General features: G+C 51.3%; 3 protein-coding genes and 1 long non-coding RNA gene across 4 annotated transcripts; 2 read left to right on the top strand and 2 right to left on the bottom strand.

Moving 5' to 3' along the window:
* Positions 1–64: 64 nt before the first annotated feature.
* LOC135993517 (40-kDa huntingtin-associated protein-like) lies at positions 65–1,351 on the bottom strand. The gene has a single exon (XM_065643443.1). It carries the CDS (start codon positions 1,346–1,348, stop codon positions 278–280), a length of 1,071 nt encoding a protein of 356 aa, XP_065499515.1. The 5' UTR covers positions 1,349–1,351; the 3' UTR covers positions 65–277.
* A 1,108-nt stretch (positions 1,352–2,459) lies between these two features.
* Positions 2,460–11,146, top strand: TRMT2B (tRNA methyltransferase 2 homolog B). The gene is made up of 13 exons (XM_065643255.1): positions 2,460–2,582; positions 3,089–3,342; positions 4,618–4,672; positions 5,167–5,286; positions 5,706–5,805; positions 6,812–6,882; positions 7,340–7,486; positions 7,596–7,690; positions 8,226–8,440; positions 8,569–8,670; positions 8,861–8,980; positions 9,963–10,062; positions 10,883–11,146. Exons 1-13 carry the CDS (start codon positions 2,460–2,462, stop codon positions 11,007–11,009), a joined length of 1,629 nt encoding a protein of 542 aa, XP_065499327.1. The 3' UTR covers positions 11,010–11,146.
* Positions 11,147–13,510: 2,364 nt separating this feature from the next.
* Positions 13,511–17,961, top strand: TMEM35A (transmembrane protein 35A). The gene is made up of 2 exons (XM_065643457.1): positions 13,511–13,714; positions 16,508–17,961. The coding sequence occupies exons 1-2, from the start codon at positions 13,595–13,597 to the stop codon at positions 16,892–16,894; spliced, it is 507 nt and encodes a 168-aa protein (XP_065499529.1). The 5' UTR covers positions 13,511–13,594; the 3' UTR covers positions 16,895–17,961.
* LOC135993533 (uncharacterized) lies at positions 15,793–19,319 on the bottom strand. The gene is made up of 3 exons (XR_010606885.1): positions 19,249–19,319; positions 16,765–16,865; positions 15,793–15,951 (listed from the first exon to the last, which is right to left on the bottom strand). It is a non-coding gene; the product is annotated as an uncharacterized LOC135993533 (long non-coding RNA).
* Between the last annotated feature and the right edge of the window lie 415 nt (positions 19,320–19,734).

Below are 19,734 nucleotides of genomic sequence, written 5' to 3'. Positions count from 1 at the left end.
AGTCAGGCTGGCCACGTGATGGGCCAACACCACAAAGGAATTTTTCAAGCTTGACAACTCTGAATGTATCGTGAGTAGTTTACTAAGACACAAGATAAATGAGTAGCTGAACACATTCGCTCATCAATTATTGCTTGCCTGTCACAGAATATGTAGTAAAAATAAATAAAGAGCTGACAGGTGCGCTGGTACAGAAAGCGCTTCAGGTAACGAGTCCCAGCCCGGCCCTGCCGCCCCACAGGAGCCCGGCGAGGCCCGTCGGTGCAGGCGGTGGCGCTCAGAGCCCCTGTCCGGCGGGGCTCAGCATCTCCTGCAGCACCAGGTGCAGCAGGTGGTTCTGCTCGGCGCTGAGCAGCGGCCAGAGCTCGGCCTGCAGCGCCTTCAGCGCCTCCGCGTCCTTCTCCTGGCACGCCAGCACGGCCGACTGCAGCAGCAGGAACAGCTCGGCCGGCAGGTAGCTCGCCGCCGGCGGCAGCCCGCCGCCCGCCCCGGGGCCGCCCCCGGGCCCCGGCCCCGCGCCGCCCTCCGCCGCCTCCCAGCAGTACTGCTCCAGCGTCCGGGCGTGCTCGGGCAGCAGCTTGGCGGGCGGCGGCTGCAGCAGCAGCAGCAGCAGCACCCGCGACACCTCGCACCGCGCCAGCACGTCCAAGAAGGCGCCGCCGGGCGCGGCCCCGCCTCCCCCAGCGCCGCCCAGCCCGGCCCCGGCCAGCGCCTGCGCCCGCGTCAGCGCCGCCAGCGCCCCGGCGTAGTCGCGGCCGAGCAGCAGGCAGGAGGCGCGCTCGGCCAGGCAGCGCAGCGCCTCCAGCGGCAGCCGCGCCGCCGCCAGCAGCTCGGCCGCCCGCTGCAGGGGCGCGGCGGCGCGGGCGGGCCGGCCCGTGTCGCGCAGCGCCGCCGCCAGCTCCAGGCACAGCCCGGCCGCCAGCGCCGGCTGCCCCCGCTCCAGGTGCAGGCGGGCGGCGAAGGCGCCGCAGCTCTGCGCTGCGGCCACGTGCTCGCCGAAGCCGCCGCGCAGCCCCAGGCGCTGCCGCAGGTCCCGCTCCTGCCGCAGGAACAGCCGCGCCGCCTCGGCCAGGGCGGCCGCCTCGGCGGGTCCGTTGAAGAGGCTCTGGGCGCAGCGCGCCACGGCCAGCTGGCACCAGGCCGCGTAGGGCAGGCTCTCCTGAGCGCGCAGCTCCCGCGCCAGCGCCGCGAACTGCTCCGCCGCCTCCGCCACGTTCGGCTTCCGCAGGAACCGCCGCCGCAGCTTGGCCGACACCAGCCGGTAACGCGACAAGAAGTCCCCGTCGAGGCCCGGCCCGGAGCCGCCCGCCCCGCCGGGGCCGGAGCTGCCGCCCGCCGCCGCCAGCATCGCTCTGCGCTGCGCTCCGCCCCGCGCGCCGCCGGCCAATCGGCGCCTGCGCCGCGGTCACGCGGACGAGGCTACGGCAAACAGATCCGTGGGCTCGGCGGCGCCACGCCCATTAGAGGGCGTGGCTGTGCGGGGCGGGCCCCGCCCTAGACACGGGGCGGGTCTTGGCAGCGCAGCTCCCCCCCGCGGCTGGGAGGTCCTGGCCCCGCCGCAGGGCAGCACGCGCTGTCGGGTGAACCCAACGGCGGCCGGGTGCGAGGGATAAGAGTTCACCCACATAGAATCATAGAATCGCAGAATCACTTTGGTTGGAAGAGACCCTTAAGATCATGGAGTCCAACCATAACCTAACTCTGGCACTAACCCATGTCCCTAAGAACCTCATCTAAACGCCTTTTAAACCCCTCCAGGGATGGTGACTCCACCACTGCCCTGGGCAGCCTGTTCCAATGCCTGATAACCCTTTCCGGGAAGAATTTTTTCCCAATATCCAATCTGAACCTTCCCTGGTGCAATTTGAGGCCATTTCCTCTTGTCCTATCACTTGCTGCTTGGGAGAAGAGACCAACCCCCTCCATGCTACAATCTCCTTTCAGGCAGTTGCAGACAGTGATACGGTCTCCCCTCAGCCTCCTGCTCTCCAGGCTGAACAGCCCCAGTTCCCTCAGCCGGTCCTCATCAGACTTGTGCTCCAGCCCCTCACAAGCTTCATTGCCTTCTCTGCACTCTCTCTAGTTCCTCAATGTCCTTCTTATGATGAGGGGCCCCAAACAGGATTCAAGGTGGGGTGGATGTCTCGGGGCAGTTTCCTTCTCCTACAATCCCGGGAGCTACACGACGGCTGTTCTGCAGAATTCGTCAGGACGCCTAAATCCTGGGACAGAACGGATCGGAGCCTGACCGCACCCGCCGCTGCCCTCTTAGTTTCAGGTGCCTAAGTGGGCAGAGACCATTTGGGGCAAGTTGCGGTGACACTCACGGGTGCCGCCGCCGCGGGTGGGGATAAGCAGGAGCCCCCTCGCCCTGTTCCGTAGGGTGGGTTCACATCCTGACCGCACCCTTTGCAGCGTTTCCAGCGGAGAGGCGCTCCCGGGACACCGGTCCGCTGTGCATGCGCAAAGCGTGGCGGCCCCGAGCCGCACCGGGGCTGGCGTGCGCCGGGCACGGCGAGGGGAGCGGGTCGGGCCCATTGCGGGAGCCGGGAAGCGCAGGGCGCCGGTCGCTGCGCCGAGAGGTGAGGACGGGCCCCAGGAGCGCAGCGGGACTCGCCACCGAGAAATGCCCGTGGGGTTTGGGGAGCTGGCCCCGGCGCCCCGGCAGCGGGCTCGGCCGCCGGGCAGCGCGGCGGGGAGCTCTCCGGGGAGCTCAGCTCATCGCGTCCCGCCGCCGGGGGGAGAGCGCCCGGGCGGGCGATGGGCCGGGAGCGGGGGGAGCGAGGTGTTCGCGAGCGGAGCGGTGGGGGCTCCGGCGGGGCCCGGGACACGCCGGGCAGGCAGCGGGCGGTGCGGACTTGGTGCCGCTTGGAACTGCCTGTCCCCCCCGCAGCTCCCGGCCGAGGCTCTGGGTGCGCTGCAGGCACTGTCGAGCAGCTCTCGGTAACGCGAAAATGCACCCGCTCGGCCAGACCGGCCGTGTTTGGTTTTGTTTTGGTTTTGGTTTTTGGTCTTTTTTTAAGTAAGTGTTTTACTTTCTGAAGGAGAGCTGGCCACAAATATGTTGTTTTTCTCGTCCCGCCTCCAGGTGTGTAGCTGCCGTGGTGGCGGACGGTGGGCTCGCCGTGCTGCTTGCAGGGGTGCAGCCCATCTCCTTCCTACCATGGCTCTGTCCTGGGCATTGAGGCTACCGTGCCGGCACCTTCGCCCTCTGAGTGCTCTCCTGAGCAGCCTGCCTGGTGGGGACCACAGCCTGCTGAGAGAGAAGAGAGCAGCCAAGCGGAAGGAGAAGAAAAAGGCCAGGGAGGGCTGCAGCCTGCCAGGTTCGTCCTGGGAGGAGAGGTATGGCTCTTCCAAACTGACCAAGCGCTCTTCTAAAGCACCGGGCATCTGTAGTGGTTAGAGCAGCGGGTTGGGCGTTTCACCTCCACACAGCTCTTGCCAGTGGGAATAGAAGAGCCAGGGCTCAGCTGGCTTCCCTGGAGCTCAGCCTGGGGGCAGGAATAATGGAAAAGACGAATGAAAAGGTCTAAGAGGAAAGGATTGGGAGCAGAGCAGTTGCCATACTGGCAAGCAAAAAGTAATGGTCCATTTGATCGCACTTCTGTGCCTGAAAGCAGTTGGTGCCGGGCGCTTTGGAAGCAGCTCCAAAAATCCCGGTAAGAAATAACAGGAGCTTATCCCGCTGTGGGGTGAGGTTCTCCGTGGGTTCAATCAGTCAGTAGTTGATGGGTAGTTATGAGGCTGATATGATCATATCAGCCTCACCCCTTACTCTGTCTTTTTAAATTTTTATGTGTTTTGTTCTTGCTCACCCTGCCTCAGATACACTAATGGTAAGTTCCGAGGTTTATCTCTAAACTGCCACTGCATGGGTGGCTGGGTCAGTGAGAGTGGGCAGCTTCTAGTTCCCTACCTGCTACACACAAACTGTGCATTTCGCTGTGGTGGATTTAATCTTGTACAACATTAGCAAAAAAGAGGTAGTAGTGGCTGGAAATGTGAGCAGGGAGATGATGCAAAATGGATGCGTCGAGTGATGAGAGCAGCATCTTGCTGTTTTAGGGGAAAACTCTGGGGAGATGGGACTCAGGCTGTCTTCAGAGCAGCAAGGGATGGCCAAAGCCTCTGATTCACTGGCAGAAAGCAACAGAGTACAGTTGAAGCCACAACATGGTCTCTTCCCCCTACCCACTCCCCCCTTCTCTGCCTGCACTTTGCGTTTTTTCTGCTCTGACCCCAGTAACATTTGAATACTCATTCCCCTGGCCTGTCTGGGTCCCTGTGCAGGGGAAATGCTGTTCCTGTCCTCTAAAGGGGGATCAGAAAGAGAACTGTGTTACCCAGGACACCTGGGCATCACTGGTCAATCTTCTGCCAAAGGCTCAGGCTGTCCTCTGGAGAGCTGGTAATTGTGGTTCCTGGGTCCCTCTTCCAGCCGCAAGTATTCTGCACCAGGAGGGAGCCATGAAAAGGGAGTTTGTATGTTCACAGCCAGCCCTGGTGCAGAACTTCTACCAGAATGGTCCTGCCCAGGAAGCAGCTGGCAGGAATGTTATGCCATAAGTATCAGAAGGTGAGTAGCTCTGGCCATTACCACAATGTTGTGCTTTCCAGGTTAGCAAATGCGGTGACTCCACTATGGAGACTTCCCTATCAAGAGCAGCTGCAGGTAAGATGTGCTTGCTTGGACTTTTCTCTGTCATGTTGCCCCCACTGTCCCTCATATTCCCCTTGAGCAATAGCCCCTATCATCTTAGTCACCTAATGCTGTAAACTTTCAGACCCTATTTACTGCTGCTTTAATTCTTCAGCTATTGTGGAGGATAGAACTGGGGGGTTCCCTGTGGGTGGTGGGTGTGATCACGAACAGCACAGAGGATGGGCACTTGCACAGTGATCGTGTCCAGTGTGGGACAGCTGGTTCACTGGGGCTTCAAGTTGGACCAGGCACTCCAGGCCAGCACTTGGGGACCACAGACACAAGATTCCTCTCTCTCCCCATTGCTCCAAGTGACTGCAGTGATGAGAAATGCAGGGTTCCTCTGGGTCTGTATCCCACTTGCAGTATTCCCTCCTGTTGGCCTTCCCAGAGGTGGGTGATGAATTGCTGCCCGCCATCGCGTGCTTGCGTGAGAGTCTTACTGGCTTAGGACTCCTCTGCAGGTGAAATATGAAAGCCAGAGGAAGATTTTGCAGACACTGGCATCTCGTCTTAAGGAGCTGGGTGTAGATGTGCAGCAACCTGACGGACTCTGCTGTCCTCTCCAGCCTGTAGTCCCTTCGGTGAGTATGCCATGGGAACGCTGTCTCCTCTGAGCCACTAACCATCTGTCACTCAACTCTTGAAGAGTCTCATGGTGGGGATTGCTTGGTTGCAGAGAATGTGGCTGTGGCAGTCCTTGCTAGCTTCTGCTTTGCAGCCTGTGACTGCTGCAGAGTGAGACAAGCCCAGTGTTTAGGAGCCCTTTTTTGTCCCCAAGCCTTCCCTGATAAACCTGTTACCATTCTGCCATAGAGAGCCATTTCTTCTTCCCAAGGGGAAGTACTGGAGGTTTCATGCACAAGTTCTGTTCCTGCGTTTTGCATGTTCTTGTGTATCTTCCCGTGTTGCCACCAGAACAACCAGGCTGGGTTTGGCTTTTCTCCATTACTTTTTACTCCATTACATCCAAGGCTTTACTTTTCCTTCTTTTCTCCCTCAGCCCGTCATTACTGGCTACCGAAACAAATCTACTTTCTCTGTGAACCGAGGACCAGATGGGAACCCCAAAACCGTGGGGTTGTATGTGGGAACTGGCAGAGGTCAGCGCAGGACAAGGAGCTGGGTAGAAACTGCTGGCGTTTTTGAGGCAAGGCTCTGCTGTGACAGCCTGCACCGGAGTCAGAAGCCTGAATCCTGGGGACTGCCAACAGAAACACCACCGAGTCCGGGGCAGCAATTTTAAAACCTCAGTTCATTAGCTTCTTAAGAAACGCCAGCTTCTCTAGTTTGCTAAATACAGCAGTAAGGATGACAGCTGTGGTAGCAGCCCCTCCAGGATTTTGCTTTGTTATTCTTAATTATGCTATTTGCATGTTTTTGGCATGTTCCAGGAGCCTGTGCTGAGCAGGGAGAGCATGTAGGACTGCACATGTCCATAGGCAGCAGAGTGAGGTTTGTGTGTTTGGGGTGCATGAGGCAGCTTGGTTTTGTGCAACAAATGTGAGCTACGTGCCCCTTGCAAGCTGCTCAGTGGTGAACTTGTTCACACCATCGATACTAGATTTTGCTTCTCAACATCCATAGCAAGAGGCTCTGGGGTGGTCACTGTGTACTTTTCTCATTGAAAAAAAATAATTCCATGGATGCATTTGACCTCTGACAGCAAACTTTAGCATTTAAACTGATGTGGGAATGCTGTCTTCCAGGCAACCTCAACTGCTTTGCTGCTGGAAGCCCACACCATTATTCTCCAGTTAGAAAACCAGCTTGCTCTGCTCTGGCTCCCTTAGTTTAAGAACAGTGCAGAGGCTCCTTTGGGAGTTGCTAGAGGATATTTAAAAAGCCCCTGGAGCTCTGGTCTCTTCATGGCATTTAATGACAGTTGTCACTGGCAAAGGGAATTCTGGCAGGTCCTGCAGGCTGTGGGTACCCAGAACATCACAGGATTTAGTAGGGCACTTACATAACAGTTTTTGGTTTTTTGGTTTTTTGGTTTTTTTTTTTTGTACAATGGAAGAATTCAGGGGAAAGTTCATCATGTCAGATCCTACAGCGGTTTACATGCCCTGAAACAATACAAGTAAATATCTGTCTGTCTCTCTCCAGCAAGAAATATTGTCTGTGTGAAAGCCAACCACATGGAGAACATACCCTCAAAACATAAACAAGTAGCCCAGGTAAATAAATAGGTCATGTCTGTCCTTAGACTGTGGAATAGAGGGACTGCTGTAACTCTTATTTGGGAGAACATTGTAATTTTAGTTATGCTGGGTTTTCCAGTCCATTTTCATGTTCTGAAAAGTTTCAGGCCTGGCTCTGGTTGATGGATAAATATTTTTTTTTGAACTTGCATATTAATATTGCAGCCCTCTAAACTGTCCTAACAAATGAATTTAATCAAGTGACAGTGAATTCCTGCCAATCTATTGAAATACAGAAGAATCACAAATTGACATTATTAAAATGTCTTGTCTTCCAAGAACTTGGAAAGAGCTTTCACTCAGTGTATTGGAATCAAACAGAAAAAGCAGGTGATGCTGGTGGAAGTGCCACCCATTTGGGGTCCACAGAGTTATGCTAAGACCAGGGCAGTTGTCTCCGCTGTCCTACAAGTGCCGTTTCCCCTCTTCTCAGTGCTATGAGGACTTCATCCGTCACTCCCCCCTGGACTCCTGCATCCTCTTCCACGAAGGTGGACACTGGCGGGAGCTCGTGGTGCGCACCACCAGCCATGGCCACACCATGGCTATCATCACCTTCCACCCCCAGGAGCTGGGCCAGGTGAGTACGTGGGGAACAGGGCCCCTGGCAAGAGACACATCAGGTGTCTGGCTGAGGTGTTTCATCAGATTACCCAAACAGCCAGGTTTTCCTTTCTCACTCTTGACAGGAGGCACTGGCTATGCAGAAAGCATTGCTTAAGGAGTTCTTCACCTGTGGACCTGGAAGAGTCTGTGCCTTGACTTCACTTTATTTCCAAGAGAGGTATATGTCTTGATGGAGGGAAAGAGTGGAAACCAAGCCAGCTCCTTTTACCCCCCCGTCTCTGATCAAATTCAAATTCTACCTGTTCAGGGAGTGCTTGAAGAGAATGACAGATGTTTGGATGCCTCTTGCAGACATGGTTTTAAGATGGCCACATCTTTTGTTTTTCCAGACCTGAAGTACTTGAATACACTATGGCTCTACTTCATGGGAGTTATGAGCCTGGGAAACTAAAGAAACCTACAGTGTCTTTCCCAAGACAGTAAATCACATTAGCAGCGAAAATGGGAAATAGACCCTAGGACTGCTGCCTTCTACAAAGTAGTTTTGATCCTTTTAATGAATTCTAGGCTGTGCAAATTACAGATCCCTTACAAAGAATAAAAATTATTTGATCCTATTGAAAGGTTCACGTGAAATAAAAGTTGGTGGGGGAAAAACCATCCTTCCTTGCCCATGAGCACCCAGAAATGGAAAAGGACATCAGCTGCCTCTCTGCGGCCTTCTAAGAGCTGTTTTTTGTGTGCTCCGCTAGCACCATGACACGCTGCTCCCATGAGCAGTCCCCCTTCCAGCTCCTTCACGGAGAACCGCACATCTTTGAAGAAGTGCTCGGCCTGAAGTTTCGCATCTCTCCGGATGCCTTTTTCCAAGTAAACACAGGTGGAGCAGAAGTTCTGTACCAGGCGGTTGGGGAGCTGAGCCAGGCTGGTGGGGACACCGTCCTCCTCGACATTTGCTGTGGAACAGGTGAGCAGTAGCTGTGTGAACCTGGCTCCCAGGGCTGGTGCTTTGTGTCCCAACAATGATCCCCTCTATCTAAAGGCTTGTTTCTTCAGCATGGATGTGTGGAGTATTTTTGTATCCCTTGTTTCCAGGCACAATTGGTCTCTCTCTGGCTCACCGAGTGTCCAAGGTTATCGGTATTGAGGTGGTGGCAAAGGCAATCGAGGATGCCAGGTGGAATGCAGCATTCAACGGTGAGTTCAAACTTGCTGTGGCAGAAAGTTTCGAACTAAGTGCTGAAAAATTGGAAGCAGAAGAGCAGAAGTGAGCGGAGGGATCCTAACAGGTTACCTCTAGGCAGCAAAGGGCAGTACTTCATGTTATACGTTAATGTCTCGGGAGACTGACACAGCTCGGTCCATGTGGTTGCTTTTTGCTTCACAGGAATTTCCAACTGTGAGTTTCACGGAGGAAAAGCAGAGGCCGTGTTACCACAACTCCTGTCATCGTGGGAGGGTGCCCGACCCCTTGTTGCTGTGGTGAACCCATCTCGGGCTGGGCTCCGTGAGAGAATATGCTATTTATTTTCATCTTGAAAACAGAGAATTTTGAACAAGTTCTCTGAGACCTGTTACACTCGCTCCAAACCCTCTGCTTGCTTAGTCACTAGTTTCTTACGTTGTTGCTGACAGCAGTTAAAATCCCATAGAGTCTGCAGTTTTCAGTGCCCTTATCCTGCTTTCTGCTTAAAGCAGACAGCTCTAATCTTTTTTCCATCTTTCATAGGCTCACAGAATTATTTAGGATAGAAGGACCCTCTGGAGGTCTCTCAATTAAAGCAAGGCCAACTTCAGAGTTTTATAGCATTGCACAGGGCTGTAAAGGCCAATTGAGGTTTGAATATGTCCAAGGGTGGATATCCTCTTCTGAAAATGTTTTTTCCTAATATATTTAATCAGAATTTCCCCTTGCCACAGTGCATCGGTTGCCTCTCATCCTCTTCTCCTGCCCCTCTGAGAAGATTGTAGCTCCATCTTCTCTGTAATCCTCCATGAGGCCCCTGAAGATAGAAGATGGATCTCTGCTTACCTTCTCTTCTCCAGGCTGAATAACCCCAGACCTCACACTCTCCCTGTGCATGCCGTGCCCCAGCCCTCTAAATGTCTTAGTGGTCTCCACTGTGCTTACTCCAGTGTAAGCTGGTCCTGGTACCCAGATGTCTCACAAGTGCGTGTGGAAGATTTTATGTGCCTCTGCTTAATTACGTAACAATATTTCTCTCATCTTTCATCCTCCTGGGAAGCAGAGGGATTTCTCCCACTGCTCTACCCTGCCAAATTGGCTGAGCTGTTAGCAGCGTGGGTCATGTCCTTGGCCTTCTAAGAGCCTGCATCTGACACTGGACATGGCAAAATGCCTGTGTTATTTTTTCCCCGTATTTTAGACAGTTCAGTGCAGTTCTGTGATGCTCGCTGTGCAATAATTCCTTCTGGAGAGTGCATGGTGGTAGTGGGTCAGTGGGAAAGCATGATGTCTGTTTCTGCAGATTACAGAGTCGTGCGAGCCATCCGGAACTGCAAGTCCATCCGAAGGCTGCTCTACATCTCCTGCAAGCCAGAGGGTGAAGCCATGAGGAACTTTCTTGAGTGAGCACCTTCCTCTCTTCCTTTCTGCTGATCTTAGTGACAGACCCTATTATGTCCAGGGAAGGATGTAAATATCTGACCTTGGCTTGGGAAGGTTTTTGTTGCGACTGAATTTCACTGGGTGAGTTCTGCAGGTGCAATCCAGGACTAGGCAGTGTGTGGTCAGAAGTGGTTTATGTTTTGCCTTACTTTGAGTTTACCTGCAAGCTGTACTTGCTCGCTTAAAGGTAATGGGTATTCTTTGGGGTTTATGTTCCAGCAGGATGCTTTAGTGCATCAGTAAGGAACAGCAAATAATGCAAGCGTGCTACAATGGCATTGTGCATCCCTCCCCAACAAAACAGCACATCTGGAGATGGGATATGGAGTCCACTGGGTTCACTGCAGGAAGGCTGGCCCCGAGCCAACGAAGTGAAGCCAAGGGGATTAGTCACCTGCTCAGTGTTAATCATATAGCTACTTCTTTATCCGGGGCAGGCCCATTTAAAGGTGATAAATCTGTCTGCAGGTAACCAATGAAGGTACTGTAGAACAGAGGATTATTTCCTAAGGATATTAAGTGTTTTTCAGCAGGGATGGCTTGTGAGAAATGGAGCTTTAAACGTGCCACGGACTCTTCAGCTTGTCCATGGGGTTTTCAGAGCTGGTTTGGGATTCAGTAGTGATGGTTCCAGATCTCAGCCAGTGTCAGCTGCAGACTGAGGGATATTGGGCAAACACATGATACTGCCTTAGTGCATCCTCTGTGTTACTGTGCTACTGATAATGGTGGGAAGGCTTCTGCTGCTGGTCTAAAGGATGCTCTCTTTGCTTTCCACAGGCTGTGCTGCCCACCTGACCCACAGAAGAAGTTGGCAGGAGCGCCATTTACCCCCACGTTGGTTATACCTTTTGACATGTTTCCTCATACTGTTCATTGCGAGCTGGTGCTGCTGTTTACCCGCTGACAAGGAAGCAAGTACACCAGCTCTGAGAGCTTGGAAGCAATCTCCTACTGTCCTGAAGACTGGAGTCGATATAGTTAGGATTTTAACTTATTTTCTTGAAATTTGTATAAAAATAAATAATTTTGCTTTTGATCTTACTTAGAGTTGCCTAATGACGCTGTTCTGTAAGGAAACACTTGGATTTCTGGGGTGAAAAAGTTCTCCGTAGCATTTCACCACCCTTCCCTCCCCGACAAACCTTTTCTTGGGCTGCTGGTTAAAGCAGCCTGGAAAATACCCTCAGCCTGATGGTGAGTGTTTGCCATCAAAATGTGAATATGAAATACTGAGATCCACTGTATTTTCTAATACTGCCATGCCATTAGTTCTCTGCTTGCTTGAAAGATATTTCAGGTGTTTTTCAAGTTGACAGCAAACTTGCTATGAAGAAACTGTAGGAACTAGAAATCTTCATACCTCACTGGGAAAATGTTGACTTTTGGTGTCAGGGAAATACTTCCTGTATAAACTTCCAAAACCAATATTGAATTGCTGTCAGTCATGTGGATAAGTTGGAGGCAATGAGACAGATTTTGCTATAAAATGAAATGGACAACAGATTTCAGTGTCTCTCATTCCACACCTGCCTCCTCGTTCTCCACTAATGCCTGCTGATAACTAAATATGAAGTGCCCTGTGAAAATAGCAGCAACAACAAGTTATTTCCTCATCAGGTTGCTCTGCAATAGCCAATTGAAAAATTTAGTGTGTTTTGTATCAGTCCTGCCCTGCTCACTGACTGGCAAGCTGTGAACTTCAATGTTACGTGAAGTTCTCTCCAACTCTTCAAAAGATGGAGCTGCTACAACCTGGAGGTAGGTCCAGGTGAGCAGAGTTCCCTTTTGTTTTGTGGACTCCATGTTGTTTTGAGGGCTCCTTTTATTTTTTAATTTTTACTTTTATGTGGTATTGAAATTACCTATTTCTACAGTCAAGCTTTTAAATTTGACTCTTTCCTCTGAAAGAGGAGTTCTCTATCTGATGTGGGTGAACCATGGCTGATAAGCTCCCAAGGAAACAAGGAAAACTGCCTGTATTTTTCAGACTTCTAATGACAGTCCTAAGGAACACTGAGCTTGGAACAATAATAACAACCACCAGTTCTTCAGCCATGGGGGCCTAAAATACATGGGTTTAGGGCTTGAGACTTGCTACACCAGTAACAAAGGTGATGAGGAGATCCCTGACAGGCATGGGAAGTGTCTCTCTGGTACTATCCCATGAGTGTAAGATTTTTGCACACTGTTACAGCTTCATGTTTTCAGGTTATAGGGAGGGATGCAGTTTTCCAGCAGTTCTGGTTTGTGTAATTATACCATGGCTTCTCGCTGTGAGATCTGAATGGATTTCTGCTTAGCCAGGCTATGCTTTTGCCAAAAGGAAATTTGTTGCAAATTAGAGGGGGAGAGATAATGATTGGAAATCAGAAAATAACAGAGGATCAGGAAACCTTTCTACTAGTCTCTGGAGAGCTAAATATACAGGACAGGTTTTATCTGCAATGGAGGAGGGTGGCACAGTGGCCTCACTGTCCCTTTCGGGCATCAGGTTCCAGGAGAGCCACAGGGGGAAGACACCTTTTTTACTTTTCTGGGGCAAATATATTAAGCAAGATGTTGTTTGCTGTGTATTAGTGTCAAAGCATCTGAAACTGAAAGCAGCCTATGTACAAGAGACCTCCAACCACTCTCCCTCCACAGCAGGTTACTCCCATGCCCTCTGCTAATATAGAATCATAGAATCATTTTGGTTGGAAGAAACCCTTTAAGATCATTAAGTCCAACCATAACCTAACTCTGGTACTAACCCACATCCCTCAGAACCTCATCTCTATGTCTTTTAAACCCCTCCAGGGATGGTGACTCCACCACTTCCCTGGGCAGCCTGTTCCAATGCCTGACAGCCCTTTCCGTGAAGAAATTTTTTCCTAATATCCAATCTGAACCTTCCCTGGCGCAGCCTGAGACCATTTCCTCTCGTAATATCACTTGTTACCCGGGTAAAGAAATGGACCCCCGCTTCGCTAAAACCTCCTTTTCAGGTAGCTGCATTCAGCGATAAGGTCTCAGCCTCCTTTTCTCCAGGCTGGACCCCCCACCAGGTCCCTCAGCAGCTCATCACATCTGTGCTCCAGACCCTTCACCAGCTTCGTTGCCCTTCTCTGAACTCCCTCCAGCATCTCGATGTCTCGTTTTCCCACTAGTGAGCAATGCTATGCGTCTGGCTGCCACCCCGCACCCCTAGAACTGGTTCAGTTTCAGCTTTTTGTGGGTGATTTACGGCCCGTGCAGGGAAGAGGAGGGTGACTGCACGGGCCGAGCGGCGGGGGCGCCTGTGGCTCGGCAGGTGCCGGAGCTGCCGGGCACTAGGACCCGGCGGCCGCTGAGCGGAGGCGGCCGCATCCGTCTCCCGCTGTCACCCCGCAGCCTCTGCAGCTTTATCCCTCTCCTCCCTCAATGGTGACTGACTACCTCGCAACCAGCCTGGCAGCCGGAGCCACAAAGCCTCGCTAGGACCGGCTCCCAGGCCAGGTTCCTGGCGGCTCCATGGCATCTCCCAGGACTATCACCATCGTCGCCCTCTCCGTGGCCCTGGGGCTTTTCTTCGTCTTTATGGGGACCATCAAACTGACCCCTCGGCTCAGTAGAGATGCCTACAACGAGATGGTGAGTATGGCAGCGGCAGCACGGACGGAGATGCATTTGGGCTCTCTCCCCTCAACCTTGCAGCAGAATCCGTGTTTGTGGGGGGATGCACGGAGGCTGACCGCTCCGGAGCCCTGAGCGATGGGAGCGAGAAGGAAGAAGCTTGTCTGTCTCCTTATTTGATGGAGAAAGAAACAAATGATACGCAGTGCCGAGGATATCCTGGCTCTGTCTGAGCCTTATCCCCAGAGAAACCTTCTGTGCATAAGGACGGGCAGAGGAGGGGAGGAGGATGGGATAGCACAGCATGGCGATGTCTGCAAAAAAGATGGGGACACAAGGGACTCTGAAAAGCCAAGTCTGAAGAAGTGCCAGCCATGTAGCAGGCAGGTACAGCTGGTCCCTGGGAGAATAACTACCCTATGGACTGGGGGTAGGAAAAGCAGGTGCCTGCTTTGGCAGCCAGATGATCACCCTCAGAATTCTGTGCTTCAAAGCAAGGATAATGTCACTGGCTGTCCCTACCTCACCCGACTTGTGCAGGGATTAATCAATGACCGTGAAATGCTCTAAGATTCTTAGCTAGCAGAAGAAAATATTATTAATGGTTGTCCTGTTATTCTCTTTAGTGTGGGAAATGAGCCTCTCCTCCTCTTGCCTAATGGGAAAGGGGCGAGGAGAGGAAAGAGAAGTCGCTGTGCATTTCCCAGCTGCTGAGCCAGTTAGTGCTTCTCCCTGGCCAGGGCCAGCCCTGCTGCAGAGCTCTACTGGCTGGGAACTGCAGGCAGGGGACTTGCTGCCATGTTTTGCTTCCTTGTCTGTGTTTGTTTATTCTCCTGCCACCCCCCCCCCGACCCCCATCATATTTATTGCAGTGGCTGAAAAGCATTGGTATAATTTTTATGCCCCTAAAAAAAAATAGCGCTGGAAGTTTCCAGCACATTCTATTCTCTCCTTTTGCTCCAACTGGCCAGCTGCTTTTCCTTAGCTCTCAAATAACATCTGAATCACAGTGCCTCATCTGCAGCCCAGCACAGGGATCTCACAAAGAAAAATCACCAAGAAGTAACTCAGGAGCTAGAGACTGAGTCAAAATGCTTGGAAAACAGAGCTTTTAAGCTTCTGCTACATAAGGGACAGAAAAAAAGCACTGAGACTTTAGAAGCATTGCAACCCCCTTCTTCTGTAAAATATTTTGCTTTTCTGTCCCTTTCTGCTATACCAAGTGTCAGGCCTACAGGTAGGAATGATCTCCGTTTTCACAAAGAGAAAGCAAAGGCACTTGGATATTACACAGCATCATCATTCCTAATAGCGCATATTGTACCATATTCATGGCTCATTAGGCTTTTATGCTTTTGCTGTGCTGCATACCAGGGTAGTCTGTCATGTAATGGAGACAGTGAAAACCTGATCTTCCTAATCAATAAGCATGGCTTCTTGCCCTGAGCAAATACAGAACCTCTGTCATCTACCCACAGCACCGAACTTGCAGTTTTTCGTTCAACAAAAACCAGACACACTAGTTTGTCTACTAAAATACCAGAGTACTCTAGGACATGCTGATTGTACATTTCTTTATAAAGCTGTATTTTTCACAACTGTTTAAAAATACTCTGCTCTGAGGAGAGGTTTTATTCACTGAAAGTTTAAAATGCATCCTTACAATGCATACACTTAGAGTGTGTCATGACATCTTCAATTATTTAGCAGCAAGAGTGACAATGCTGTATATTTTTAACTGCATGTGAAGTGTTGGCTCCTCTTAGAAAGAAGCAGTAAAATTTACAAAGAAGTGGGGAAGTTCTGTGTGTCTGTAGTATAGGTTTCCAAAATCACATGGAAGGAAATCTACAATGTGATCAGTGCCTGTGAGAGCTGAACAACTCTGTACCTGAGATTCGGCTTCCATTTCCCTCTCCCTGATTAGAAAGCAGAGAACACAATGGCAAGAACATCTGCAGGGATCACATACTGAAGTGTAAGTGGAAATAGTTTCAGTGTCTCCAATAACTAGAAGCTATATTAAAATATAAAGGAAATACTTGATTGAAAAAGAAAACAAAACAAAAAACCAATGATCCCACGAGCACCCAATGTTCAAATGCAAGAACTTTAATGTGTGTAAGGACAGAGGTTGTTTCTTCTCTGAAACAATGAGGCAGATGTGTAAGGAGGCCGAGTCTTGCAATTTATACTGCTGCTTAATCCCGCATAAACCAGGGAGCAAAGGATGTCAAATGTCAGCTTGCTTTAATCTGAGGAAAGAAAGGATCATAAAGGTATGTTAGCACAGGACAGGGTTGGTGAGTCTCAGCTTTGATGGATAGTCCCATGCGAATGTCATACTGCCCATAACACTGCGATATTTTAAGTTGCTTTGAGGTAGGAAGAGACTTCTGCTTTTACTTGCTGTGCCTTGGCTTTGCAGGGACTAGGTGTATTATTTAATTATAAAGGATGAGTTACTCTTAGAGAGAGGTACTTTAATTTAACAACATGGTTCTGCATTGTAATTCTAATAACTTCAGTTGTTGGAGAAGGTATAGCTGGCCTGCTCCTAGCTCCAAAGACGGGTGCTAGGTTGCAGAACTTTTCCAGCGAGGAGACAACAGCTTATAAAGGCGGAATTGCAGGCTGATGGTATTAATACCCCTCCAACAGGAGCTTTAGGGGTACAGACTGGATATTGTGCCAGAGGGGTCTGTGATGACTGAAATGGTCATATTGCACATCAATCTATTTCAATGGAAGTCACCTTTGCCTTTACTTTCTCACCTTATGGTGTCCCACACTCTTGCTGCTTGATTTCAGAAACGAGCATACAAAAGCTACGTGCGGGCCCTCCCCATGCTGAAGAAGATGGGAGTCAGCTCCATCCTTCTCCGCAAGAGCATTGGTGCCCTAGAAGTGGCGTGTGGCATTGTCATGACACTGGTGCCTGGTCGCCCCAAAGACGTGGCCAACTTTCTCCTCCTCCTCCTTGTGCTGGCTGTGCTCTTTTTCCACCAGCTTGTGGGGGATCCCCTCAAGCGTTACGCCCATGCCCTGGTCTTTGGGATCCTGCTTACCTGCCGTCTGCTGATTGCCCGCCAGCCTGAGGAGCAGCCGCCAGAAAAGAGGATCCTGTCCATGAATGGGGATGAGCAGCCACTCATTGATGAAGCAGCTCCTGAAAAAGGCAAAATGAAGGTCTCCTAGTTGAGTGCGTGTGAAAAATACGGACCCTCGAGGCAGCTCTCTCCAAAATCACCCAGAAAATTTGGTTTTTTTATTTACCTATTTATATTTTTTGTCTGTCTAAATAAAGTTGCACTTGGGGTCTGAGAGACACGTGGTATGTCTACACTGTAGTCTTGCTTTTGCTGCTGCCCTGTTATGTAGAAAAACACAAGCTAGCTTTCAGCAGGACAGCTCGGAGGCAGTTAGCAGCCTGGCTGGAGGAGCGCTGGCCCCAGCAGGAGCTGCCGGACCAGCCGGAGAGCACGGGCAGGGCCTTGGGCAGGCAGTGGTGCCAACTGGGACAGCTGCAGCGGGGAGATCAATCCCTGAGCACCAGCCCCGAGCCCCGCGGCAGCGACATCTGGCCTGGATGCACTTCTGCTGCACGGCGGCCTCGGCAACAGCAGCTGGTAGAATGCAACCCGATGTCGCTGGGATGGGGCTTGTGCGGCCCCATCCACGTTTCCTTCTCCATAGCCAAGGGGGAAAAGGACCCTACCAAGCACAAAAGTGCTGTTTGTTGTGTGTGAGAGGGTTCCCTCAGCCTTTGCTACCTCTGCGCCCAGTCCTTTCTTTGGACTGGTTATCCAGGGAAAACGGGGGATGCGATACCTGCATCTTCCTGGATTTCCACACTTTGCAGAGGCTCTAAAACTGGGACAAGGGCCCAATAACAGTAATTTTTTTGCCTGCATCACATGAGGCAATGGCATCTCTTTACCCCTCTTGGCAGAGAGTAAGGATCCCTGGTGAGGGGGAGCAGAACTGCCCAAAGAACTCCGAAATATGCCTGCTGTTGGCAAATAGCATCATGTTCCCTATTTCCATGCAAGAGGAAAAATCCCTTTTTCCACAACTACTGCAACTTTATAGAATTGTTGGTTATTGCTGATAGATGAGGGTCTGTGTATGTCCAGTTCATTCCACATGCAGCTTTGGTGAGTGGGGGGAAGTCCTGTCACCAGAGCCTGAATCCCTGTGTGTTCTACCTGAAATCTTACAGAGTGTCACAAGAAGCATGTGTTACCTCTGAGTATGTTTGTTTTTCTTGATGTCTGTTTTCAGTTTTTCCTCATTTTCTTAATTATTCATGACAATAAAGTTTTTGAAATTTGGAGAAAAATGTCTTGACGGAAATAAATTTCTTTTTCTTGAGAGATGCATCTGAAAATATTTTTCCACTGCTCAAACACTGCACCTAAAATGGGCAGACTCACATCAGGGGAATTTCAAAGACAAGGTGATGCAGGATGGGAGCCATCTGAACAGTACTGGGCTATAAATTAACAACCATAGGAATTTAAAAGAGATGTTTGAACATTTTCAAGAAACAGTCTCAGATAAATTTCCACTTCTGTACAATGTGGCAGCAAGAAAAGATATTAAAACTCCAGTAAAATATCAGTATTACATTTCTATATGATTGATGATGGATGTTCATATGCAGTATATCCAGTTTTCTTATGTTGAGTTTGCTGCTGAAACAGATGTAGTCCTGAATACATATATGCTGAAAAATCTTCCTCCTAGAGCCCCAAAGAGTGACTGATTATCCCCTATCAGACGTGCACCCTGAACAAAGGAAATTACCGACCGGCCACCTTTGTTAGACAATCTCTCGTCTTCACAGACTACCCCCAGGTCATCCCAAATGTATACAGAATTTACTGTACTTCCTGAAAGACACTTCATCTACCGTGCCCTGACTGGAGTTATTCATCACCTTTCAACTCAAAACCAAATTAAAACACCACCAACTCGAAGTTACACCATGACAGGCATTCCTGTGCAAAGTACTCAGCTGAATTGCTGCAGCCTTTGGGCCTCCTGTGTGCGCCTGGCTCAGTGAACTTTTGGAAACTAGTGTCTGTCTTTTGTAACGTTCTTTACCAAAACCTGTATCGATGCCTTAATAATGAATGTAGAATTTCTGCATAGCAAAGCTTGTCCCTGCAAAAGCTTCAGGCTGTGAATTCTGAGAAACGTCCCCTTTTCCCTGTTGCAACAATGTGAATTACTGCTCTGCAGCACTGGCTACATGTTCTTTATTACAGAGGAAGACAAGACTCTTCTCGGAGCCCAGTAACAAGAATTCTGTATTTATCTATATCGGGTTGACCTCCATCTTTGCCCCCCAGTATTCGCAAACTATTTTTGCAAGCTACCAGTCCTCTTTGCTTGCTAGAGGTCATAAGGCGCCAAGAACCGATTTAGTCCTTTTGCAAAAGCACGATGCTAATTTACTCAACGCATCCCCCCGCCACCCTGCACTTCCGTCTCTTCTCTTTATCCGCACGCCCCCAGCCTCGCGCAGCCCCTGCCGCGGCACGCACCTTCTAGCACCGCCCCCCTGCCCGCCACCATCTCCGTACAGACGCCGACACCACTGCGCAGGCGCCGCCGCCGGGCAGACCGCGCATGCTCAGGATCGCCCAGAACGGGGCGGAAGCGCCGCCGTTCCCGCCCTCAGTGGGTGGCTCTACGCATGCGCAAAAGGAGGAGGGGCCCGGCGGCTGAGAGACGTGCCCATTGGCCGCCGCAGCCCCGCCTGCCCTTAAGTGCGCACGCGCGGGAAGTGGCGCGGAGGTTTGAACTGCGCGGCGGTTGGAGCTGTCCCCTGTGTGAGGAGGTAACTGCGGCGGGACCCGGGGGCGCCCTTGAAGCGGCTGCTCCGTGGGGAGAGGGGCCCTTGCTGCCGCTCTTGGGGCCCCGGAGCCGGCGTGGCGGTAGGGCTGGGCCGGGAAGGCCTCGGCTCTCCCCGGGGCCGCTCACCTCAGCTCTACAGAGCTCCGCGGGGGCGTCCGGCGGGGCCGCTGTGG

This window comes from Caloenas nicobarica, chromosome 12 (assembly GCF_036013445.1).
Source record: "Caloenas nicobarica isolate bCalNic1 chromosome 12, bCalNic1.hap1, whole genome shotgun sequence".
In the NCBI taxonomy this organism is placed as follows: Eukaryota; Metazoa; Chordata; class Aves; order Columbiformes; family Columbidae; genus Caloenas; species Caloenas nicobarica.
This window is presented reverse-complemented; position numbering and strand designations above follow the sequence as displayed.